Source organism: Nycticebus coucang, chromosome 6 (assembly GCF_027406575.1).
Source record: "Nycticebus coucang isolate mNycCou1 chromosome 6, mNycCou1.pri, whole genome shotgun sequence".
Classification (NCBI taxonomy): domain Eukaryota; kingdom Metazoa; phylum Chordata; class Mammalia; order Primates; family Lorisidae; genus Nycticebus; species Nycticebus coucang.
Genome location: NC_069785.1, coordinates 61,407,475 through 61,433,811, shown reverse-complemented (window position 1 = coordinate 61,433,811; position 26,337 = coordinate 61,407,475). Strand labels below are relative to the sequence as shown.

Here is a 26,337-nt window from a genome sequence, read left to right as displayed (position 1 = left end):
AGCACCCCAGTCCCCCTCTGTTCTGCCCTCTCCCCCGCCACAAACTGAATTGAATTTTCTCTTCTGTGGGCATGTTTCAGTTCGTCTATTGGCTTCTTATTAGTATCGAATACATTGGCTACTTGCTTTTCCATTCTTGTGATACTTTACTAAGAATTTCCATCCAGGTAAATACAAAAGATATAAAGTCTCCATCTTTTTAATGGCTGAATAGGACTCCATGGTGTACATATACCACAGTTTATTGATCCATTCAATGGGTCGATGGGCATCAAGGTTGTTTCCACCCCTTGGTGATTGTAAATGGAGCTGCATGCTGGAGTCCTTTCCTCGCTGACTTCTGAGGAAGCCTGAGCTCCCGTTCCTGCTACAGCTGGCATTTAGGGATATGACCTAGGTGGGAGGAAATGGGAGTGCTGAGTAGGAAAATGTTAGGGCGCTACCTAAAGAGTTTAGTTTTTGTGTCCAGCTGGAGGATCTAGACACATTGCTAAAAGGCCCGAAGTCACTGTCCAGAGGAACATGAGAAGGGGGGCGGGGAGACACAAACTGCAGGGAGGACTCCGGCCATCTCGCCACACAATCACGGCCCTGGATATGAGCATTCTAGAATGCCAGCTAGACTCTTAGGTTGTGAAGTGACTAAATCAAGGTTTAATTTCCACAAGGAAACCAGGATTAAAATTGATAGGGCTATTTACCGCCTCTGAGAGACAAGGGTAGGTCCATTTCCCAACCTGCTAGCAGGGTCCTTTCTTTTTTTTTTTTTGGTTTTTGGCCAGGGCTGGGTTTGAACCCACCACCTCCGGCATATGGGACCGGCGCCCTACCCCTTGAGCCACAGGCGCCACCCGGGTATTGCAGGGTCCTTTCTAAACCATGGCAGATGTAATACTTGATCCTTTATAGGAAAGAAAAGATAAAATAGTAAGGGGAAAACCCAGGACCAGCATTCACTGAATGTTCTTTCTCGTTAAGGCTCCATGGTGCAATCTGTTCTCTTCTCTTGAGCAGTTCTGCTACTTGGATGTAGGAACCTTCCATCTTGTCCATCCAGTCTTCCTGAATAATCTCATCAGTACATGCCTCTTCTTTTTTTTTTCTTTTTATTGAGACAGAGTCTCACTTTGTCCCCCTCTATAGAGTACTGTGGCATCATAGCCCACAGCAACCTCAAACCCTTGAGCTCAAGCTATTCTCAGCCTTCAGAGTAGCTAGGCTACAGGCACCCACCACAACACCTGACTGTTTTTTCTTGTTGTTGTTTAGGGGGTGGGGGGAGGGGGGAGGGCAGGTTCAAACCCAGTAGACCCCATCCACATGGCTGGCATTCTAACCACTGAGCTGTGGGTGCCCCCTACATAGCCTTTTCTTTTCTTCTTTTTTTTTGAGACAAAGTCTCAAGCTGTCGCCCTTGTTAGAGTGCTGTGGCGTCACAGCTCACAGCAACCTGCAACTCTTGGGCTTAAGTGATTCTTTGCCTCAGTAGCTGGGACTACAGGCGCCTGCCACAACGCCAGCTATTTTTCTGTTGCAGTTGTCATTGTTGCTTAGCTGGCCCAGGCTGGGTTCGAACCTCCAGCTGATGCCGTAACCACTGTGCTATGGGTGCCGAGCCCCTGCATGCTTTTTCTTACGTCATCTTTTCTATGGAATCTCTGAAATTATTTTTTCTTTTCTTTTTGAGACAGAGTGTCACTTGGTTGCCCTGGGTAGAGTGCTATGGTGTCATAGCTCCCAGCAACCTCAAACTCCTGGCTCAAGCAATCTTCTTGCCTCAGCCTCCTACATAGCTGGGACTGCAGGTGACCACCAAAATACCTAACTTTTTTTTCTATTTTTAGAAGTGACAGGGTCTTGCTCTTACTCAGGCTGGTCTCAAACTCCTGAGCTCAAGCAATCCACTGACCTCAGCCTCCCAGAGTGTTAGGATGACAGGCGGGACTCGGCACGCACAGCCAAATCTCTGAAATTTTTTCAATTTTATTGTAACCTGTGATTTTTCCTACAATATTCTCCATTGGTGATGTTCAGGCCCTGAGGAGGAACTCACACCTCCTAAGGTGAGCCGTCCGTCTTTGGGCAATTCTCACTATTAGGAGCCTCTACAGCCCTTCTCTAGGTCACTGCTATGCTAATCCCAGGTCTCCAATCTGCCATAAGAATGATTCTCCTGACTTTTCCACTTGACAGCTCTTCTGTTAGTCCCAGGCAGCCATCCTGTTTCCCTTCCATCTTCTCTTCCAGGGGCTGAACCCCCTCCCCTACCTTCAGCAGTTCCTCTGGCACATACGGTGAGACCATCCATTCCCCTTGCTGGTCATGTACCTCGCTGGACAAATTGGCCCTGCTTTTCTGAAAGTGTAGTTCAGTTTCTCCATAGAGGCCAAGCGGCATTGCCATCTCTTCCTGCTTTTGCCCTCACACACTGACACACACCCCACCCCCAGCCCCGCCCACTGGAGCAGCCTCCGGATCCCCTGGAGCGGTTGTTAGAATTCAGATTGCTGCGCCCCACTCTCAGAGTTTCTGAGTCTGAAGGTTTGAGGTAGGGCCAAAACGGTGCATTTTAAAAATCTTGTAGGCAAGGTGGTGATGACACCCAGGTGTTGCACTTTGGGAGAACTGAGTCCTGGTGCTGGCCCATCAATGGGTAGCTAGAACAAGACACGTCATCTCCTTGGCCCTCAGCTGCTTCTGCTTCTTTGCGTGAGAGGGTCAGTCTAGGGTAGGGTCTCCTTCCCTCTGGTAAAAGGAAGGCTTCCAGACCTGCTCCTGCACGCTGTCAGTCTGCCTCTGTCCCTGTCACTTTTATACTCAGCCTCACACATTCATGACACCCTACTCACACGCACACGCACAAACGCACACATAGAAGAGGGTGGTGTCACCCGCGACCTCAGAGATGAATCCTAAGAGTCTTGGAAGCATGGCTATTGCTAAGGGTGTGTCTTAGCCCACCCTCCCCATCTCCAATTCCTTTTGTCTCTCCCTCCCCAGCCCTTTGCAGCAAAAATCGTAAATGAAAATGCAATACCTCCCCACAACACCCTCCTCTCCCCCAAGTAGATTGCTCTGCGCAATGCCCCTCTAACATAGAACTTTTCTAGTAGCTCCTGCTTGGAAGTTCCCCGACCCTGATGCTACCTTCTTATAAAATCCAAACTGATACATTGGAATATCAGAAAGTAGAGAAATTTAATAAAACAGTGATATATTTTATTCAGTTAAGTCCTCATAGGATGTGGGTAGTGTTTCCTTTTTTTTTTTTTTAATGATTTTTCTCACTTGAATTTCAGCAAAGAACTTATGATATGCACTCGGGTAAACTGGTTTTAAGACATTCAAGGTGTTAGTTGGTCAAGTGTGGATTTATATTTCCAGTAGGATCGATTTAGGGATTCCACCCTTTATGTCAGTTCAGATTTATCGTGTGACAGATGGTTTCACTCCATCATGAGCGTGGAGCGCTGGGGTTTGTGAAAGGGCAGTGAGCTTTGCTGGCAGGGATTACACGCTCAATTGAAATTCCTGGTGGGAGAGGGTTACTCATTTCACAAGTTGACAGGGTGTGGGGTTTTTTTCTTTTCCTGTTGCAAATGTGTTTTTGTTTGGTTTCTGGCAATCTCGTTTGCCCGGATTCTGAGTTGCTGTCCCCATGCAGTTCTCAAGTCTTGACCTACTTGAGTTAAAGGCTGAGGACTCGTCTGAGAGGTGGAGTTGGCAGAACCAAGGCGACAACTGGGCATTGTCTGGCCAGTGGCTACTAAGGAGGGGACAGAGCTCCAGGAATAAGCAAAAACCACTGTCCCTTTGATGTCATGACATTTTAAACATTTTTAATAGGGTTTGCTAGACTGTTCATCCTACTGGAGGAAATTTCTATAAGAAAGTTTCCTGATGGGGGCAGTAATAATGAATGGAACAATGTTTTAACATGAGAAATCTTCTTCCCTATGTGATTCATGGGAAAGGAATGTTTCTGGTTGAATTAAATGGTGATGCATTCCCTGGCTGAAAACCTTGGAGCAAAGCCAATGTTTACGAAAAGTACTTCAAAATGAGCAAATCTCTGAAATGGGCAACTCGTGTGTATTTTTCTTATTAGAGAAAAGGCCAGTGGTGGGTTTTAGATTTGGAGGATGGGAGAAATGAACATCAATTATTTTCCTAAATAATCATCTCTCTGACTTACCCTGACAAATGTAGATATCAAATATTAATGCTCTCATATAAAGGTTTTTTTCAGAGGTAATTATCTTGAAGGTTGAAGGAGTCACCATTTCTGGACATTGGCTGTAGGGTGGAGACTTTTCAAACAGCCCCGACTGTCTGTCCTTATCCTTCCTGTCATGGTCAAGGCTGTGCCTGTCTCTCAGCTTCCTATGTTCCCCTCCTCCCTTCTCAGCCCTGAGGCCCTGCCCTTTCCCATCCTGTGGCTTCTGCTTTCATGGGGCCCTCTGCCTGTCCTCTGCACCTGCTGGATCCAACTCATCCTCCCAAGCACATAACACTGCTCTGAGCCTCCTCCTGCTGTGAAAACCCATTTCCTTCTCTACTCTCCTGCCTTGGTTTACTTATTGTAACAGGGGATCTATTAGCATGGTAACAGCTTTACATCACCCATGTCAGGAACTGGTTAAGTGTTTTATATGGAAGGTACCCACCTAGAAATTTAGAATTTATGTCACCACTGTCCCCATTTTATGGGAGAGGAAATAAAGGCATAGAGAAGTCACGTGATGGGAGAGCCAGGGCTGCACCAGGAACCTGGCCCTGGAAGCCTGTGTTGTCCACATGGGCTCCAGTGGGAATCGTGGCGCTGTCCTTCTTTGTCCTGGGCACCTAGCCTAGGCATCAGGTCTGACTGGCACACAGACATCAGTGAGGATGAAGCTTAGTTGGCAAGGGTGGTTTTCAGGAGAGCCCTGCCGGCAGACAGCTGCGGGGCGCCCGTGTGAAACTGCCCGGAGAATGCTACTGGGTGTCTTTTCAGCGCAGCAGGTGGGGGAAGGCCGATTCTCTGGAACCCATCCTTAGCACCGGTAACCCCCAATATAGCGAGTGGGAAGCAGAGGGGCTACCTTCCTACTGCAGCACAGTTCTGACATCCCACTTGCAAGGGAAAGAGAGAGAGAGTTTACTTTTTATTTCTAGTTTTCCAACCTCCTGTTTCTAACTGCCCCTGTTCAGCCTGTGTGTACAGTGCACAGTCTAGGCCCAGCTCATCTCCCCAGAGCAGACTGTCAGAATTGAGTATTTGAGATCCCTGCCTCAGTACCCAGGACACTGTGCTTCTCAGCACAGGGCGCGTTTTCTCAGGCCACTTGTCCCTGATCCACCCTGGGCCTCCCAGGCCCACTAAACCAGCGCCCCTAACATGGGGACATGGTGGTTCTTCTTCTGACATGAACATCTTCATATATGAGAACATCAGTTAAATAGGTTTCTGCAACTATTTTCCAAAATACTTTGTTAGAGTTTTACTATTATTTAAAAACCAACTAAAACTATAGTTTACATATATTTTTAAACCTTATTTAGCACAGGCATCTGAAATAGTTTTTATACCTTTTCTCAACTTGATGTAGAAAAGCCTATAACTGTAGTCCCACTAAGTCTAGAATCAGTATTAAGTTTAAGTTCAATAATGAAAACAGCTCTAGCATCATTTAAGTCAGGAGTTAAGAGTTCCTTTAGCTTTTTGAAAAATCAGTGTTTTTGTTCCTAATCTGTGTGATGGGTACATGGTGTTTGTCTTACTGTTAATCTTTGACATAGCTATATAATGCCCTATTATATAATTGCTGTGTTTCAGTAGGGTTAGGGTTAGGGTTCAGTAAAATTTTTTAAAATAAGAGGTATATAATCTGAGAGGTCAGGTTGGAGTCTGAACACTGTGAATTGTAATCTTTTTTGTATGTTTCCCTGCAGATTGGAATTGAGGGCTGGGGGCGGGGCATTACTGGTAAGAATTTGAGGTAACGGGATTATCCAGTAATGTCCAAGCCCCATGTTTTTCTTTACAGGGTAAAGCATCAAGTGGAATATCTGGGTCTGAAGGAAAACATTCGCGTGAGAAGGGCTGGCTATGCCTATCGGCGTGTCTTCCAAAAATTCCTGCAGAGGTAATGAACCAGTGACTCAGGACCTTTTTTGAAAAACCAGATTTATTGAGCTGTAATACACACACCATCCAATTTACCCACTTTGCGTGTATAATTCAGTGCCTTTTAATGTATTCACAGAGTTGTGTATCTGTCACCACAATTAATTTTAGAACTTTTCTTGTTTTTGTTTTTGAGACAGAGTCTCACTCTGTTACCTGGGCTTGAGTTCCATGGCCTCAGCCTAGCTCACAGCAACCTCAAACTCCTGGGTTCAAGCAAACCTCCTTCCTCAGCCTTCCCAGTAGCTGGGACTATAGGCACCCACCACAATAACCAGCTAATTTTTTTCTGTTGTTAGTAAAGACGGGGCCTCACTCTCGCTCAAGCTGGTCTCGAACTCCTGAGCTCAGGCAATCCAACTGCCTTGGCCTCCCAGAGTGCTAGGATTACAGACGTGAGCCATTGCGCCCACCTGGCCTTAGAGTATTTTCTTACTCTGAAAAGAGTCTGGCTTCCCTTTGCTGGCAGCCCCCCGGTTCTCCCCTTGCCCCCTGCCCTCAGCAGTCACTGGTCTACTTTCTGTTTCTACAGAATTGCCAGTGCTAGGCTTTTCATATAAATAGAATCATAAACATTTCCTTTGGATCTGGCTTCTTTCACTTAACGTAAGATTTATCCACGTGGTTACGTGTCTGTCCTTTCCTATTTATTGCAAAAAAATATTCCACAGTATGTTTATACCACATTTTACTTCTCTGTTCACCAGCTGATAGACTTCAGTTATTTTTACTTTTTGGATACTACAAAGTGCTACCATGAACAAATTTTTGTGTGTTTGAATGTTTGTATTTCTTATAGGTATATGCCTAAAAGTGGAATTACTGGGTCATACGATAACTCTGTTTAGCCTTTTTGAGGAACTGCCAGATTGTTTTCTGAAGTGGATACACCATCTTACATTCCCATCAGCAGTAACTGAGGGCTCAGTTATCCAAATCTTGACCAACAGAACTTACTATCTAACTTATCCTAGTGAATGTGAAGTAGGGTCTCGTGAGTGTAACACGTAAGTTCAAGAATTGATGAAAATTGTGACGTATGAAGAGCTGAGGTTAAACTTGACTGAGCAAATTAAAAGTATGAAAACAATTTCAAGTAAAGATTTAAACCACGTTAAGACAATAAGTTTAAAATCTTTAACCTCAAAATTTTTGTGCAGTCCATGTGTGAATAAATGTAAACTGATTTTTATATTTCCTAAAATATGTTTGGCAGGACGTGTACTTACTTTGTTCACATTCTGTGTTATTTTTGAAAAGGGGTTAAATTGAGTGACCTCAAAATATTACATCTCTCTAACTTCTCTAATGATTCTATGGCATTCCACTGTATTTGCTACATCTATGTAATTTTCTTTAAGAAAGAGGAAAACTAAAAAGAATTTAATAATAAGGAAGCTAGATTTAGCATTTTAATCAAAAAACAATTATCTTTTCCAAGTGGAATAATACAGGGGCAGGATGTAAGGATTTTTTTTAATTCAAATGTTATAAAACAAAGAACTGGCAAAGTGAAGAGGTAAATTACTGTCTTTGAAATCTAGTACTTTTTTTAAGAGGCAGGGTCTCACCCTATTGCCTAGGCTGGAGTGCAGTGGCATGAACATAGCTCACTGCAGCCTTGAACTTCTGGGTTCAAGTAATCCTCCCACTTCAGCCTCCAGAATACAGGTGTGAGCCCCTGTACCCATCTGAAACCTAAAACTTGTAATAGGAGTTCTTCTTTTAGGGCTGATGTTTGTTCCAGGAGATTAAGACAGCTGTCCCTTAGAAGTTTTAACAAAAGGACAATCATTCCGTATAATAAAGCCCCGTTAACTAAGTCCCCACACATTCAACTTTCCCAATAGACTGAGAATCAAATTCATCCTTCTCTTTTTTGAATTAAAGGGACCAATAGTGTAAGTAAGTATATGTAAGTAAGACTATATGAAAGAAGTGTTTAGGAAGTTGAGAAAATAAATTTGTAGAGCTTTTGCATCGCTATAGCACCATCCATTTGCTGACAAACAACTGAGATGTCAGTTAAAAGATTTTAATCTTCCCTAAACAAATCAGTCACAGTAGCTTCAAAATGGGTTTCTCAACTTCGGCTATTGATACTCTAAACTGGATGATCCTTTGCTGGGAGGGACTGTCCTGGGCTCTGTAGGGGGTTAAGCAGCCTCCATGGCTTCTACCTACTAAATAGTAGTAGTGGCCTCCACCCCCAGTTGTGATGACCCAAAGTATATCCAGACATTGACATGTTCCCTGGGGCACAGCCAGCTGAGAGCCATTGGCTTAAGGGGGGGAAGGATACCATTTTTTTTTTTTGAGACAGAGTCTCACTCTGTTGCTCAGGCTAGCTCACATAGCCTCAAACTACGGGGCTCATGTAATCCTCCTGTGTCAGTACCTGGGACTACAGATGCCCACCATCACACCCAGCTAGTTTTTTCTGTTTTTAGTAGAGATGGGGTCTCACTGTTGCTCGAGCTGGTCTCGAACTCCCGACTTCAAGTGACCCCCCCCTTAGCCTCCCAGAGTGGGAAATACCTTTTTTACTTAAGAAGAAAAAAAATTAAATGAAAAAATAGTGAACAAAGAACTGTTTCCTCCACATTTCTCTGATTCAGAAAGGCTTGCCCGCAAAGGCACTTCCAAAGCACTTGTAATTTTACCTCCTTCATTATTTTTTATGGACTTAAAATCTCTATTAATATTTGCAAATTCATTGTAATGGGCATTACTATTAAAAACGGTGGTCAAGTGTGGTGGCTCACACCTATAATCCCAGAATTTTGGGTGGCCAAATTGGGAGGATTGCTTAAAGCCTGGAGTTTGATACCAGCATAGTAAGATCCTGTGTCTACAAAAAATAAGTAAAATTAGCCAGGTATGGTGGCTGTACTCCCAGCTACTTGGGAGGTTTAAGCAGGAATATCACTTGAGCCCAGGAAGGAGTTCCTGGTTACAATGAGCTGTGATTGCACCATTGCATTCCAGAAGTGAGAGTGAGACCCTGTCTCAGAAAACACTAAAAAAAAAGAAGAATTGGTCAGACCCCCTTTTATTTTAATCTTGATTTTTTTTTTCTTTTTTTTTTTTTGAAAAACCAAATCTGAGGGCGGCACCTGTGGCTCAGTCGGTAAGGCGCCGGCCCCATATACCGAGGGTGGCGAGTTCAAACCCGGCCCCGGCTGAACTGCAAACCAAAAAATAGCCGGGCATTGTGGCGGGCGCCTGTAGTCCCAGCTACATGGGAGGCTGAGGCAAGAGAATCGCTTCAGCCCAGGAGTTGGAGGTTGCTGTGAGCTGTGTGATGCCATGGCACTCTACCGAGGGCCATAAAGTGAAACTCTGTCTCTACAAAAAAAAAAAAGAAAAACCAAATCTGAAAGACTGCCTTTCTTCGGTATTTAAAAAACTAACCCGGGGCCAGGCACGGTGGCTCATGCCTGTAATCCCAGCACTTTTGGAGGCCAAAGCGGGTGGATTGTCTGAGCTCACAAGTTCGAGACCAGCCTGAGCCAGAGCAAGACTGTCTCTAAAATAAGCCAGGCATTGTGGCGGGTGCCTATAGTCTGAGCTACTTGGGAGGGTAAGGTGAGAGAATTGCTTGGGCCCAAGAGTTGGAGGTTGCTGTAATCTATGATGCCAGGCACTCTACCAGGGGTGACAAAATGAGACTCTGTCTCAAAAAAAACAAAATAAAAAATAAAAAACTGACCCAACTTTCGTATGCAATGCTGTGAGTTGTGCAGTCCTGCAAAGCAAGAATTTCATGCACTGCTTTTAGGGACTTGAGGACCGTGATGCTTGCTAGCAGCAGCTCCTACCATAAGCTGCGAAATTACTTCATTGATTCTGCATGTGGCACTTCATGTGTCTCCCACTGAGTAGGAGTTTAGTGAAATCTGTTACACTTACTATGCTAAAGAGCTTTTATTGAAGTGATTCCATCCTTCAGTGCCTCCCTTCCTAGCTCCCCTACTGTGACTTTTCCTTTCAGAAAAGACAAATAGTCTTGTCTTATAAAAAAGTGAGCCTTCTTAGCACTTTGGGAGGCTGAGGTGGCTGGATTGCTTGAGCTCAGGAGCTCGATGCCAGCCTGAGCAAGAGTGGGACCCCATTTCTACTAAAAAGAGAAAAAATAGCCAAGCATTGTTATGGGCACCTGTAGTCCCAGCTACTTGGGAGTCTGCGGCAGGAGGATCGCTTGAGCCTAGGAGTTTGAGGTGGCTATGAGCTAGGATGCCATGGCACTGTACCCAGGGTGACAGAGTGAGACTCTGTCTCCAAAAATAAATAAATAAATAAACAGATAAATAAATGGGCGTTTTTTATTGTCAGACCTCTGTTGGTTTGAGAATACTAGGAGGGCAATCAAAACAAAGTTTAGAAGAAAATTTATGTTTCAATAAAAAGTACATTTTCAATCTCCTGCACTGTATTTAAAACTGTTAATAAAGCTGTCCATTTTATCCATTGGCAGGGAATATTTCTCCAAAGACATCACCATTTTCCATGAAGTATATGTGTCTAGGATTCTGGTCATACAGAATTTAGCCAGAGTCTGCCACTGACTACCTCGTTCTGTGAAGCCCTCGAAGCTGTTGAACCATCTCATACCTTTATTCTCTCCAAGGCTGAGAGGAAAGATTTTGGTTATCAATTTTCGTTCTAAGCTTCCAAGTGGGAAACAGACAGTAAAAGCTCAAACAGAAAGGATTTATTAATACCCAGCACAACTATCCACGTATGCATGTATCATACACTGTCTCTAGAAAGATAACTCACAGGCTGAAACAAACCAGTGATACAGACACTCCTAGCATAGTGGTGGCTTAGAAAACAGTTTGTGTGTTTAGTATGTATTCATTTCCCCTCTGGAAAATCCTTTATATCTGCAGTCCCCAGGGACTGATTTCATGGAAGACAGTTTTTCCACAAACTGGGGGGATAGGAGGATGGTTTCAGGATGATTCAAGCACATTATATCTCCACTTCAGATCATCAGGCATTAGATTTCCTTAAGGAGCACCCAACCTAAGTCCCTCACATGCAATTTACACTAGGGTTTGGGCTCCTATGGGCATCTAAGGTGAGAGCTCAGGCAGCCCTGTGAGAGACAGGGAGCGGCTATAAATACAGATGGTTCTCCGCTGCTCACCTCCTGCTGGGAAGTCTGTCCTAACAGGCCACTGGACCAATACTGGTCTGCAGCCTAGAGTTGGAGACCATCTCTCTTGCCTGAGTATTGGAGAGCAAAATCAAAAGATGCCTTAATTCCTCCACCAGTGGGCCATGTGCTCTTGAAGTAAATTCTGCCTTACTTTAAGTTGTAGTAGGAAGAACCCTTTTCACCATCTTCTCTCTACAACATTCATGCCTTCCAAAAGTGTTTAAAAAAACATTAGAAATGGTAGCCACATTGAATTTTGGAAAATATCTATAAATTCTCCAGAAAAACACCTCTCTGACCTGGGCAACGTGTGTTTCTTCCTGTAGTTGAGAGAAATAAGCCTAAATGCAGATTCTAATTCTTAGGAAGAAAAATGGGTTCGGAACATAAAAAACATGCAAAGTTTATTTAGTGGCACAGTTCACACTTCCTCACAAGCATCCCTCTTCCTCTGACCTTGACTTGGCCCCTTCAGAATGAGGGTGTGGTAACAGGGGCCTGGTCAGGAAAGGCATTTCACACCAGAGTGGGAGAGAAGAAAGAACAGGAAGCCAGGGCTGTAGAAAGGGAGAGAGTGGCCTGCAGGCTGCCAGGATCTTTATGGGCATCCAGGTCAGAGACATGTTTACCCCCAAGCGCCAGCAGCCGGGAGTCACTGGTGTATCTGGGCTGTATTTCCTCTAAGACGGAAACATTGGGTTGGTGATCGAGAGAGAAAATGGGACCGACCAGTCTAGAGGCGGATAAGAGAATTCCAGGCAGAAGAGAACAGCCAGCACAAAGGCTCTGAGACGAAGTAGTGGCATATTTGAGTTTTAAGCTGAAAATCCCTGATGAAAGGAAAGATAGCCATCATCACTGTCTCTCCACAGTTATCGCGGGCACCATTTAAGCAGTGGCACCACTGTCCTGTTCAAGTTGTTCCCACCAGTATATCCTGGAGAAACAGGGAACTGGTTGTACTTGGTGCAGAGCGCTGTGCTAGAATTGGGCCCCAGCCTCTCCGGTGGGACACCACAGGGTAGGGTGAGCATGCGGCAGGCTTCCTGAAAGCAAAGACAGCACCAGGCAATTCCCCTGCATTCCCGGAGGCCCCGTCGGGATAAGGGAGACTCTGAGAAGTTATGTGCTATAAAAACAAATCAAATGAGAGAAATGCTGCTTTTTTTTTTTTTTGCAGTTTTTGGCTGGGGCTGGGTTTGAACCTGCCACCCTCGGCATATGGGGCCAGCACCCTCTTCCTTGAGCCATAGGCGCCACCCAATGCTGCATTATTTTTAAAGGGAAAAACTGTGAATTACAATGGAGACTTATCTGCAGTTGCCCAGTAAGATAATTTCAGTTTATAATTTTGATTAGATCAAGTCAGGCAAAATTGCACCTTTAGGAACTTGTCACCTGGAAGATCTACTCCTTGCATTCTCACTCCTACCCTCCATGGACTATTTTCCCTCTTTCCATTAGATTCCCAGGACCTTCCTGTGTGCTCACCAGCTCCCCAGTCACATCTAAAAGGGCTCTGCTGTCAGTCATTTATATGTGGCTTGGTCCCTGTAGTTAACTTTATTTATACCACGTATGGAATGTACCCATGCTCATTTGTGGCTTCAGTTAGGCGTTTTCATTTTCAAGCTTTTAATCACTCATCAGGATTTACATCTTGTAAAATTTATATTATAAAAGGCAAGATGTGGATTTGGAGGAGGGGGATTGGGAAGCAGAGAAAGGGGGTTGGAGAGCAGAGAGGGTTCCTAGAATCATCTGGGTCCCAGCCAGCTGGCCGGACAGAAGCCCTGGATCCTGAAGTGAGGGCCACCCAAGATTCCCTTCTTTAGCTGATGGTAGTTCTGAGAATAAGACAGGATCCTGGCTTCTTTCAAGGCCCGGACGCCTATTCCCTGTACCCTAGATGTGCACGCACATGGGCCACAGCCTCCAAATTCACACCCACATACTTTTTCTCTGATTTTTCCTACCGTGTCTGACATCCTATAATGTACCTCTTTCTCCTCCATTATATCAGCCTCTGATGAAACAGTAATGTTTCTACCAGGCACATATAGCAGACTATATCATCTTTAAAGGAAGTGTTTTCATACAAGTTGATTCATAGCATATATGCAGTGCCACAATTATGGAGACAGACTTGGGTTCAAATCCCGGCTCTGACACTAGCTAAGTAACCTTGGAGAAATCTCTGTTTGTCTCTGCCTTCTATTCTGAAAACTGGCAAGCCAACCTGATCAAGTTATTTTGAGAATAAAATGAGATCTGGCTTGGTGCCTATAGCTCAGTGGTTAGGGCGCTGGCCACATACACTGGGGCTAACAGGTTGGAACCCAGCCCGGGCCTGCTAAAAAACAACAATGACAACTACAACAAAAAAATAGCTGGGCATTGTTCCAGGGGCCTATAGACTCAGCTACTTGGGAGGCTGAGGCAAGAGACTCGCTTAAGCCCAAGAGTTTGAGGTTGCTGTGAGCTGTGACACCATAGCACTCTACCAAGGGTGACATAGTGAGACTCTGTCACACAAAAAAGGAAAAAAGAATAAAATGAGATCATATGTCTAAAGCACCAATAACAGAACTAGCTGCAGAGAGCACCCCATATAAATGTTAGGGGTGCCAGGAATGTTAGTTACTGTGGTGTGCCCAGTGTCATTAAGGTGAGGGTATACAGTGTGACCCATGCAGATATGGCATCCACTCTCATGGAGCTCTTCTCCTCACAGGGGAGGCATAAATTCACCAAATAAACACAAACATGAATCTATGTAATTACAAATTGTGGTACATGCTCTGAAGGAAAAGTATCATTCTCTATAAGAGAAAGAAACAGAGGTGCAGTTTTTACTGGGTGATCCAAGAAGGCCCATCTGGAAGTATCACTGAAGGTGAGTCACCCTGAACAGGAGCCAGCCCATGAGGAGCTTGGAGAACAGCACACCAGGTAGAGGGAACAGCATGAGCAAAGCCTCTGAGCAGGGAAGGAGCTCAGTGTGCATGAAGAAGAGGCCGTCCCTACAGGACACAGCGAGCCAAGGGAGAGTGGAAGAGACGGAGAAGGAGAACCTCTGGGGGCCAGATTACAAGGGCTGCCCGACTCAGGATACACAGAATTTCAGAGATGAAAGCTGACGCTTTTTTCTCTTCGGAGGACGCTGTCTAGAGGCTCTCAGAATGGTGCAGCATTTCATACTGTTGCAGGCTTTCCTACAATACAGCCACTAACAAAAAAAAAATACTAGGCTGTCCCAAACCCCTAGCAATGGAGCTGTGTACCGTTATACCAACGAGGTTGGGAAACACCAAAATGTGCACTTGGCATGTGCCCGGGGAAGGCATCAAGGGGTTCATGCTGTGAGATCTAAAGTTCTTACCAAATTGTCCAAAACAAAAAAACCCATCACCAGGGCCCGTGGGGGTTCCATGTGTGTGCTAAATGTGTTCGTGACAGGATCAAGCGTGCTTTCCTTATCGAGGAGCAGAAAATCATTGTGAAAGTGTTGAAGGCACAAGCACAGAGTCAGAAAGCTAAATAAGAGAATGAAGCTTGTTTGAGTAATAAAAATCAAAAGACTTTTAAAAAAGGATGAACATGGATGCACAGTAGTAACAGCAGCTGCTCAGAGGGACCTTGACAAAACTCTTTGCATTAACTGTTAAATGCTCTAAAGAAATTGAGGAGATTATTATTGAGAAAAGACCATTGGGACTGGCCGTGGTGGTTTATGCCTATAGTCCTAGCGCTGTGGGAGGCTGAGGCAGGTGGATTACCTGAGCTCAGAGGTTAGAGACCATCATGAGCCGGAGTGAGCCAGAGTGAGACCCTGTCTCTACCAAAAAAAAAAAAGCTGGGCGTTTGGTGGGCACCTGTAATCCCAGCTACTTGGAAGGCAAAGGGCAAGAGAATCGCTAAAGGAAGAAAGAAAAAAAAAATTTTTAAAGAGAAAAAACTTCAAACTAAGATGAGTGAAAGCCAGCTGAAATTGAAAGCAAAATGAAAAAAAAAAAATAGAGGGCAACGCCTGTGGCTCAAAGGAGTAGGGCGCTGGTGGATTCAAACCCAGCCTTGGCCAAAAACTGCAAAAAAAAAAAAAAGAGAGAGAGAGCGAGAGAGAAAAGACCACTGGCCAAAAACTGCAAAAAAAAAAGAGAGAGAAAAGACCATTGCATTTTGCCCAAAGAATGTCACTGGTGACCTTCTGCGATGCTAGTTTTAGACAGTGGTGGAAAGGGAAAGCAGATTTTCACCAGAGTGTTAACTTGGAAATGGTGGGAAAGGGAGAGAGTGGGCAATAGCTTCACGGTGGGCGTCCCAGACTCGGCGGAGGTCTGGATGGACAGCACCCCAGCAAGAGCCCAGCAGCACCGGTTGAGCTCTCGCTGCTTTGCCTCAGCAGAAAGCTCAGGTGGTGCTTCCAAGTCTGACCCGCCTCTCCCCTGTGTGCCCACAGGTATGCCATCCTGACCAAAGCCACCTGGCCCTCGTGGCGAGGAGACGAGAAGCAAGGCGTCCTGCACCTGCTGCAGTCCGTCAACATGGACAGTGACCAGTTCCAGCTGGGGAGGAGCAAAGTGTTCATCAAAGCCCCTGAATCTGTGAGTGCCTGCCCCGCCACTCCCCTGCATCCCCTCCTTGTGTGCCCCTTCCTCCTCTGGCATCTTTGTCATCCTTTGCTTCCTGCCTTAAATCTCCTCCAAGAAGACTTCCCTTCCCTCCCAGTCTAAATAGCCTGTCACAGCCCCCACCATTCCTGCAGGTGCAGAAGGGGTCATCATAGGGCGGTTTCTTTTCTCACTTGCTGTGTCTCTCCCCTCCACATGGTGATCTCTTTGAGGGCAGGGGCTCTGTTTTGTACCCTATTTACAGTGTCTAAGCTATGGGGCGGTGCCTGTGGCTCAGTTGGTAAAGCGCCAGCCCCATATGCCGAGGGTGACGGGTTCAAACCCGGCCCCGGCCAAACTGCAACCAAAAAAATAGCCGGGTGTTGTGGTGGGCGCCTGTAGTCCCAGCTACTCGGGAGGCTGAGGCAAGAGAATCGCTTAAGCCCAGGAGTCAGAGGTTGCTGTGAGCTGTGTGATGCCACGGCACTCTACCAAGGGCCATAAAGTGAGACTGTCTCTACAAAAAAATAAATAAATAAAGTGTCTAAGCTAGAAAGGGGCTTCTTTGTCACACAAAGGAAGCTTGGGTGAATCTGCAGTCTCATCTAAGTGACACTAAACCTTTCACACACAAGCTCAGGTCTCCTTAAAGGTAGAGCAGAATCCCGGGATGAGAATCTCCAGGACCCTACCTTGAAGACCATGAGAGGGCCAGGAAAGGACTTGGAGGGCAATGGAAGGTGGGAGGAGAAATCTCTGGGCTTCTAGAACATGACTGCTTACCAGAAAGGTACTCATTTACACAGAGGGGATTTACAGTTCACAAACTTCTTAGACCTCCCCAGATGAATTAGTTCAGAGAAACTTTGTCTTTCTTGATGAGAGTATGGTCATGGTGAGCGCAGTGAGTGTCCGTAGGAAGCTAAGCCCTCCAGGTCTTCTGCCCATTGCTTTTTAAGTTGGAGAAATCACTGAGGCTAAGGTTTGGCATCTTCCTTTCTTGAGTTTCCCGTAACCATCACAAGACTCCATTTCAAGAGTCAGTGGTGAACTTTGCAAAATTAGTCAGCAGACCAAAGGGAAATAATGTGGGAACTCAGAGGGTTGGTAAAAATGGAAACACTTAAGTTTAGCAAATCCTTGGTCTCTGAGTTACTTTCTTCTCCTCTAAGACCAGTCACTGCTCTGCCTGCCTTGGAGGATCAGCCTGGGACTCCAGAATGACAGCGGCCATCCCTGAATGGTTTGCTGAGCCATAAAGGTTATCAAGTAAATAAGCACCACACGTAGAGAGAGCCCATTTAGGAAAAGTTTGTATGGTAGTAATTTTTCACTTTGAGTTATTTGTAGCCTCACAGGAATTTCATTTCCAAATATAAAATGAAAATGTTGTGTCATTCACCATTAAGCAACCCACAGAATAGTTCCCGTTCTTTCTAAAATGGGATGGAGTGATTTATCAGTACAGTGCACAACTCCCTCTGTTGTCTTAGACCCGCTCTTTCTCTTCCACTTGTAAGTTTTCATATATAATTAAAACAGCTCCAATCGTTTTAATACTTTTTTTTTTTCTGATTCAGTTGAGCTTTGGGGGTTTATATCTAAAATCAGGATTGATTTTTGTTTTTTTCTTTCCCTTACTTTCCTCCCAATTGCTTAATTACCATCACTTGACTCTCCATTCCCCCATCTTCCTGCACATGTGTGTGTACACATAGGCACACACATGCACACACACACGCACCATCACCTATTTGCTTAATCACACACCTAGGGCTTTTTTTTGTTTTGTGCTACCTGTGTTCATGTTTTTTGGCCTTGCACTCCTTTTTTCTTGAATTTCCCTGATGTCTAACTTCATGGGCTTTTGGAAAGAAATCTAAAGCCCAGCAAATCTCTGGAATTACCTATATGAAGCGGGGGATGATTTGCCTCCTCATCCTTTCTGTGAGTCACGGTGTATTTGCTATGATGCTCCTAAAATAGGTCTGGGAGAGAAGAGGGAAAGAAGACCTACTCGAAACCCAACACTCAAGATGAGAAACATCAATGAATATTCTTACAACAGGGGAACGAAGGACTCCGATTTTATTTTATTTTACTTTATTGATTATTTTTAGTGAGGGTCTTACTTTGTCACCCAGGCTGGAGTGCATGGTGCAATCACCACGGCCTCAAACTCCTGGTAGTGATCTTCCCTACTCAGCCTCCTGAGTAGCTGGGACCCCAAGCATGGACCACTATACCTAGCTAATTTACTTTTTAATGTTTACGTAGAGATGGGGTCTCACTAGTTCAGGCTGGCTCAAACTCCTGGCCTCAAATGACCCCCACCTCGCCTTCCTGAAGTGCTAGGATTACAGGCATGAGCCATCATTCTGTCCAGTTGCTAAACCTTGTATTTCATTTTGGGATTAGACATCTGCTCCTTATGGCTATTGCATATGGCACTGAAGGTTGGGGATTCAACGGCCCCTCCCTTGGGATTTGGACCTTGAGATGTTGTTTCTGCTCAGTTGGGGCTGTAAGAAGGAAGAGGGTCGGATGGCAGAGATCTGGCTCCTAAGCATCCACCCAAAGACAACAAATCAAGACGAGCTGCCTTCAAACCACATTGACTTGTTTACTTCTGAACCATTTTTTGCACTGACTATTCATCATCTTTGCTTTGGGTTTTTATTGGTCCATTTTATATTTTTCCGAGAGAGTCATATAAAGCACTTCCAAGGTGGATGCGAAAGTTTCCTACCATTTTACAAGTTGATCACATGCATATTCACAGAGAAAGACTTGTATGTCAAAATGAGGGGGATCCTGGCAGAGACGACCTGGGGTCACTTCCCCAGCTCCACCCAGTTTAGCTCCAGTATTCTTGGCTATAAAATGGGGATAACAGACATAGGTGGCTCATGTCATTGTTGAAGTGTTTCATGAAATAACATGTGGAAAGGGCAGAGCCTGTGGCTCAGTGAGTAGGGCGCCGGCCCCGTACACCAAGGGTGGCGGGTTCAAACCCGACCCCGGCCAAACTGCAACAAAAAAATAGCCGGCGTTGGGGTGGCGCCTGTAATCCCAGATACTTGGGAGACTGAGGCAAGAGAATTACCTAAGCCAAAGAGCTGGAGGTTGTTGTGAGCTGTGATGCCACGGCACTCTACCAAGGGCGACAAAGTGAGACTCTGTCTCTAAAAAAAAATAAAATAACGTGTGGAAATCTCCTGGAATGGCTCCTCCTCCAGTGGGCTGTCAATACCTTCTTGCTGTTTTCCATCATCTTCTTTATCTCCAAGCCCTGTTACGTGAGAAACCACCATGAGTATTCGCTGGAATTGTTGCCTCCCAGCCCTTCGCAGTGAACTGAGTCCCAACTAGCACATCTCAAGTCGAGCTGGGATCACTGTGATGGTTATCCTCTGCTCCAGAGCTCCCTGGAGAAGCCTTTGAGGCAGGAAGTCTACCCTTCTGTGGAAGTGAAAGTAGGGCTCTTGCCACAGCAGCACAAGCTCTGCTTCTGCAGAAGCCGGAAAACTCATGCTAAGGCTGCGTGATGCAGAGCCTGCCACATGACAGCAGCAGCCTCTGCCAGCTCATTTGACCCAGCCACCTGCTGTCCTCTTTGGAGCAAGCTGGGAGGAATAAGTGGCTAAATGCTACATCACTCATTTGATTCTCACAGAGACTATAAGCAAGGCAGGGCAGAGACCATACACTCAGAGCTAGCTATTTCCACTGTTCTTCATTAAAACAAAAAAGAAGTATAGCTACAAGTTGTACAGTGATAATTAACAACATGCCCTAGGGATGACTTTGCCTATTTGTTCATGAGTCTGAGAAGCTGCTTCCCTTGTGTGTCCTTGACTAAAGTGAGTGTCCTTGAAATAGCAACAGAAAAAGTAATGTTCAGGGTTTCTGGATTGGCTCACTGGCTTCTCTGCCTTCACAGCTGTTTCTTTTAGAAGAGATGAGGGAGAGAAAGTATGATGGATATGCTCGAGTGATACAGAAATCGTGGAGGAAATTCGTGGCCAGGAAGAAATATGTTCAAATGAGAGAACAAGGTATTTAAGTAATTTTGACTCGTTCGTTTAACAATTTCAAGAGTAAGTTTGGGCGGCGCCTGTGGCTCAGCGGGTAGGGCGCCGGCCCCATATACCGAGGGTGGCGGGTTCAAACCCAGCCCCAGCCAAACTGCAACCACAAAATAGCCGGGCGTTGTGGCGGGCGCCTGTAGTCCCAGCTACTCGGGAGGCTGAGGCAAGAGAATTGCCTAAGCCCAAGAGCTGGAGGTCGCTGTGAGCCGTGTGACGCCACAGCACTCTACCGAGGGCGATAAAGTGAGACTCTGTCTCTACAAAAAAAAAAATAAAAAAGAGTAAGTTTGAGCTTAACTGAAGTCGTGAGTTCCATTTTATTTTGCATATAATGTCCTATGTTAAAAGTCTTGCATCATTTAGAGTTTTCTGTGCATTTCCACACTAAGTATTTTTTTTTCCTCCTTTTTCTGGCCGATTGATCCTTCTTCTATTGCTACCTGCTTGGGCATTATAGCCTCAGACCTCTTGCTGAACAAGAAGGAGAGAAGGAGAAACAGTATTAACAGGAACTTTATCGGGGATTACATCGGGATGGAAGAGCACCCGGAACTCCAGCAGTTTGTGGGCAAGAGGGAGAAGATCGACTTTGCAGACACTGTCACCAAATACGACAGGAGGTTCAAGGTGCTCGCTGACTGCTTGCCTCTGGGAGTCAACAGATCACTTATTTTTACTTTTTTTTTTTTGAGACAAGGTCTTGCTCTACTGCCCAGGCTGGAAGTTAGTGGCATCATCAGAGCTCATCACAACCTTCAGTCATGGGCTCAAGTGAGCCTCCTGCCTCAGCCTCCCAAAGAGCTGTGACTACAGGTGCTCACCACAACACTTGGCTAATTTTTCTATCTTTTGTAGAGACAGGGTTGCATGCTTGCTAAGGCTGGTCTCAAACTCCTGGCCTCAAACGATCCTCCCAGCTCCGCCTCCCAGAATGGAAGATTATAGGTGTGAGCTACCACACCTGGCCTCCTTTTTTTTTTTTTTTTTTTTTTTAATAATTTGTAATTCGCCTTTAGTTGTTACCAAGCAGACTATGTTCATTTTCTAAAAAGTTAGAAAATAAAGCTGGGTGTGGTAGATCAGGCCTGTAATCCTAGCACTCTAGGATGCCGAGGCAGATTGGATTGCCTGAGCTCAGGACTTTGAAACCAGTCTGAGCAAGAGGCAGACCCCATCGCTACTAAAAATAGAAAAAACGAGCCAGGCATTGTGACAGGTGTCTGTAGTCTCAGCTACTCAGGAGGCTGAGGCAAGAGGACTGCTTGAGCTCAAGAGTTTGAGGTTGCTATGAGCAACGATACCACAGCTCTCTACCAAGGGCAACAAAGTGAGACTCTGTCTCAAAAAAAAAAAGTTAGAAAATACAGATAAACCAAAAAAGAAATAATTCTTCAGAACTTTTTTATATAGACATGCATATTTAGCTTTATAAAAAATGAGATATGTCCTGCTGTTTTATGTCCTGAGTTTTATTTTTTTTAATGATGCTAAGGAGAACTTTCCATATTAATAAATGTATCAATATAAATTATTTTGTATGACTGCATAGTATTCCATGCAGCTGATGCTTTTTTTTAAACCAATTTCTCACTAATCAATTCTTTTTTTTTACTCTTTTTTTCTTTTTTCTTTTCTTTTATTTTTTTTAATTTATTTATTTTTATTGTTAAATCATAGCTGTGTACATTAGTGCAATCAAGGGGTACAATGTGCGGGTTTCATATACAATCTGAAATATTCTCATCAAACTGTTCAACATAGCCTTCATGGCATTTTCTTAGTTACTGTATATAGGCATTTGTATTCTGCGTTTAGTAAGTTTCGCCTGTACCCATTCTGAGATGCTCCGTAGGTGTGGTCCCACCCATTACCCTCCCTCCACCAAAACCTCCCAAATCAATTCTTAGTGAGTGTCTGTTTTTCTTCTTTTTTCTATCATAACTGCAATGAGCATCTTTTCACATATCTTTTTGCATTTGTCTCCTGATATTGTTAGAATAAATTGATAGAAGTGGATTGCTCAGTCAAAGAATTACGAAAATCAAGTAATATTGCAAAGTATTCTCATCCCCTTTTCCCTAAGCCAATGACTAAAGCTTTCCTAGGGCCACTGGAGGAACAGCTGACTTTTTTTTTTTTTTTAGAGACAGAGTCTCACTTTGTCACCCTCAGTAGAGTGCTGTGGTGTCACAGCTTACAGCAACCTCCAGCTCTTGGGCTTAGGCGATTCTCTTGCCTCAGCCTCCCGAGTAGCTGGGACTACAGGCACCACCCCCCCACAACGCCTGGCTATTTTTTTGTTGCAGTTTGGCCGGGGCTGGGTTTGAACCCACCACCCTCGGTATACGAGGCAGGCGCCCTACTCACTGAGCCACTAGTGCTGCCCAACAGCTGACTTTTTTTCGTCTCTTCCTTTAGAAACTTTCTTTTGTCTGATATAATTCTGGTCCTAATAGGGGAATCTGAAGCCTCAGAAGCTCATGGACCCATTAAGAGGTCTTTTTCATTTTGTTTTGGTCAGGAAAAAAAATTAATGAAATAAATAACAGTAATTTCACAAGAAAGGTGATTTGATTTTACTAAAAGCAAATCATTCCTTGCAACCTGAATATGGTGCCCACTCCTATGGCAGCAGTTTTGAATGCAAACATAGGTGCTTGAACTTCCCAGCAGTGCTTGGTTATAGGGTGGCCACCCACATATTACAAAGTATATTTTTATTAGATTATTAAGAATTATCATTAAAACAAAAATATATCCAATTTTTTTAAAAATTGCATGGACTTCTATAAAAATATATGCAGGCACTAAAGGGACCCCTGTTTGGGAAGTGTGGTACAGCAGATCATTGGTAAGGCCACTGTACACGTTGGTACTGTCCCTCTGTCCCTCTGCATCTGTTATCTTGATATCTTACGTGGATCCACATGAGTTTGCCATCAGCATGTTCATATGGCCACATCTCAACCTGCTACTCATTAACACATTAAAAATGTTCCTCCTTCTTTTTTTGGAGACAGAGTCTCACTGTGTCACCCAGGCTAGAGTGCCATGATGTCGGCCCAGCTCAGGGTGACTTCAGCTCCCAGACTCAAGTGATGCTTCTGCCTCAGCCTCCAGAGTGGCTGGGGCTACAGGTGCCCACTGCAACACCTGGATAATTTTTCTATTTTTAGCAGAGACAGGGGTTCTACTTGGCAGTCTCAAACTCCTGAACTCAAGGGATCTTCCCACTTCGGCCTCCCAAAGTGTTAGAATTACAGGCATGAGCCACCGTTCCCGGCCTCTATCCTTCTTCTTAAAGCTCCTCTTCTTACAGGGTGTAAAGAGAGACCTACTTCTTACTCCAAGGTGCTTGTACTTAATTGGACGAGAAAAAGTCAAGCAGGGCCCAGACAAAGGCCTTGTGAAGGAAGTCCTGAAGCGGAGGATTGAGCTGGAGAGGCTGTCATCTGTGTCCCTCAGGTGAGTGGCGGGGGCTGCAGCAGGACTGCTCAGCGGCACCATCTGCTCTTTTAACACAGCTGGGAGAAGGCCAGCTTGGGCATCCTCATTGTCAAAATCGCAATGCAGAAAATAAAGTTTCCCTTCTTCCCAAAGGAGACCTGAACTTCATAGTCTCAGGGAGGCCTCGTAGGACAGGAATAAGATACCAAGGAATAGTTGCTTCTGGATACCTCCCCTAATCAAGGGACAGTCGAGTCTATTGTTCCTATAAGATTGTAGAAATAGGGCGGCGCCTGTGGCTCAGTCGGTAAGGCGCCGGCCCCATATACCGAGGGTGACGGGTTCAAACCCGGCCCCGGCCAAACTGCAACCAAAAAATAGCCGGGCGTTGTGGTGAGCGCCTGTAGTCCCAGCTACTCGGGAGGCTGAGGCAAGAGAATCGCTTAAGCCCAGGAGTTGGAGGTTGCTGTGAGCTGTGTGAGGCCACGGCACTCTACCGAGGGCCATAAAGTGAGACCCTGTCTCTACAAAAAAAAAAAGATTGTAGAAATAAACCAATATATGGAGCACATCAGGGAATAATTGCTCCTATTGAAGTGGAGCCAAGGATTCAGAGCCCTGAGCTCCAGCCTCCCCCTCCCAGTTTGAAAACCTAACCCATTTCACCAGCTGAGCTCAAGCAAAGGTGTCATAGCAGGGAAGTCTCCCTGGGTCCTCCTTAGAACTCCTTTGAGGAGTTAAAAATTAGTCTCTGTAATGTGTAGCTCAGAGTCATCACCAAGTGCTCCTGAGCTCCAGGTTCACAGGCAGCTGATGGCAGTGGTCACTCCCACTGGTTCCCAGCTGGGCCTTGCTCTTCCTATTACCACTCTAGCCTCCTTTTGCAGAAGTCCTGAAGCCCCTCCTGAAGTCCTCCCATGCTAAGAATTCCTAGACTGAGCCCCTGTTCTGACAGAAACTTCCCCTAATCCACGGAAGACTAAGACCAGAGGAAGAAAGGGCCCCTTGGGTCTTTCTGAGGCGTACGGACTGCCTTTGTGCTAAAGTAGAGATGTTCCAATCACATATGAATGTGGAAGTGGGACACCTCTCTAAACTCTGGCTCTGCACAGAAGACAAACTGTTGGACTCAGCAAAAGCAGGGGCTTGTGTGCTCAGGCGTCCAAGCTACTGTACCGGAAACTCTGGCTCCAGTGTGGGTAATCCAAAGCAGATTCCTAGTTGCGTCCATTCCTGCCTGTGTCTCTGTGGTTTGCGAATCTATCTGTGCCTAATTTTCCTGGATAAAGAGCCAGGCAGGGCAGTGGGGTTAAGTGTTTGAAACATGCCAGCTCAGGATGTGGTGACATTTCTAAGCAGATGAGTCCACCAGTGTCCTTTTTGCAGCCCCACTTCAGGTACGTCTCAGTGCCATGGTTCAAGGCAAAGCTCTAAGAGCCGACTGGTTTTCAGAAGTCTTAAACATCCAGTTTCCTGGCTGGGTCACAACCTGAGCAGGCTGAGGGCACTCTTCCTGGCGAACTGGGCCCTGAGGCCACCTTTGGGGTTCCAAGGAGCCCAACAAGGAGCTTCTTTTCATTTGGTCCTTGCCTGGGGACCTGCTACACCTGGCTGGCTGTGGCTGAAGGCCAAGGACTCATGGCCCTAGGCACAAAGGGTCATTATTCCGAGAATAATTATTGTTTTTTCTGATGTTGTTGCCGGTGTCTGTCTGCAGTTCCTCAGATCACTGGCAGAGTGCTCACAGCGACCTTAATAAATAATCCAAACTCTGTTGGCAGCAAGCGCTGTGACACTTACTGTCCTGTTGTAAATCCTTGGGCTTATCAAACAGGGAGTGTTCACGCTCAGATGTCTTCTGTTCCTTTCATTTTCCTTCTTTCACGGCCTCTGGGGATACAAAGTCTCAGCAGCTTCTTTTTCTTCTTCTTTAGTATTCATGGTCTGGAAGTTGGTTTTCTTGTGGCCTTCCCTTTTTGGAAAACTGGAACAAAATGAAGTACTTAGCCTAAAAGTTCTTCTGACTCTAAGGAAACAAAAAAAGAGAGACTCTGAGTCATTTGAACTTGTGATGTCTGCATAATGGCAGTTCCTGAGCCTGGCACTTGCCAGGATGAATGCTGCTCCCTCATTTCCTTTATACACCAAGTTAGGGCAGTAATCAGAAACCAAGTTAGGGAAGCACCCAGAGGGCAGATGGTGTCTGCAGAATCAAACCCAGAGTGGAAATTAGTTGTGGTACCAGACTGCTGAACGTGTTTGTGTGTTCTTAAAGCACACAGGACTGACATAGAGAAAGATTTTAATTGTTGGCTTATACTTCAACATTTGTATGTGTTTTTAAGTATTTATGAAACCTATTGGTTGACTATTGGCTGAAAAGATATCACCGTTTGGCCTCTTCTAGTTAAGACATCTCAGAGTCCCATAAGCTTGATCTTTCAGCTCACCTCTAATTCTTTAATATAACTAATGTCAGTGCACACAGCTGCCTATTGAAACAAACCAACCATTCGAAAACAGTTACAAGACAACATGAGAAAAGTGACCTTGACTCAACAATGGATATGAAAGACTTATCGTTCACTTCTTTAGGTATGATAAGGATATTGCTGTTAATTTCATAAAAAGAGACTTTTTTTTTTTTTTTTTGGTAGAGACAGAGTTTCACTTTATGGCCCTGGGTAGAGTGCCATGGCCTCACACAGCTCACAGCAACCTCCAACTCCTGGGCTTAAGTGATTCTCTTGCCTCAGCCTCCCGAGTAGCTGGGACTACGGGCGCCCGCCACAACGCCCGGCTATTTTTTGGTTGCAGTTCAGCAGGGGCCGGGTTTGAACCCGCCACCCTCCG

The 26,337-nt window shown here is 45.2% G+C and overlaps 1 protein-coding gene across 4 annotated transcripts in view; it reads left to right on the top strand.

Annotated features, from left to right (window-relative positions):
• The window catches only part of MYO1E (myosin IE), a 230,818-nt gene that overhangs the window by 172,779 nt on the left and 31,702 nt on the right, over window positions 1-26,337 (top strand). For 3 of the 4 annotated variants that reach the window (XM_053594008.1, XM_053594007.1, XM_053594009.1), the window contains exons 18-22: window positions 6,030-6,128; window positions 15,796-15,940; window positions 19,890-20,004; window positions 20,495-20,664; window positions 23,357-23,502. In XM_053594008.1, the coding sequence (XP_053449983.1) occupies window positions 6,030-6,128; window positions 15,796-15,940; window positions 19,890-20,004; window positions 20,495-20,664; window positions 23,357-23,502 (675 nt within the window). The remainder of the gene's footprint in view (window positions 1-6,029; window positions 6,129-15,795; window positions 15,941-19,889; window positions 20,005-20,494; window positions 20,665-23,356; window positions 23,503-26,337) is intronic. The other variant, XM_053594010.1, reaches the window with a different exon arrangement.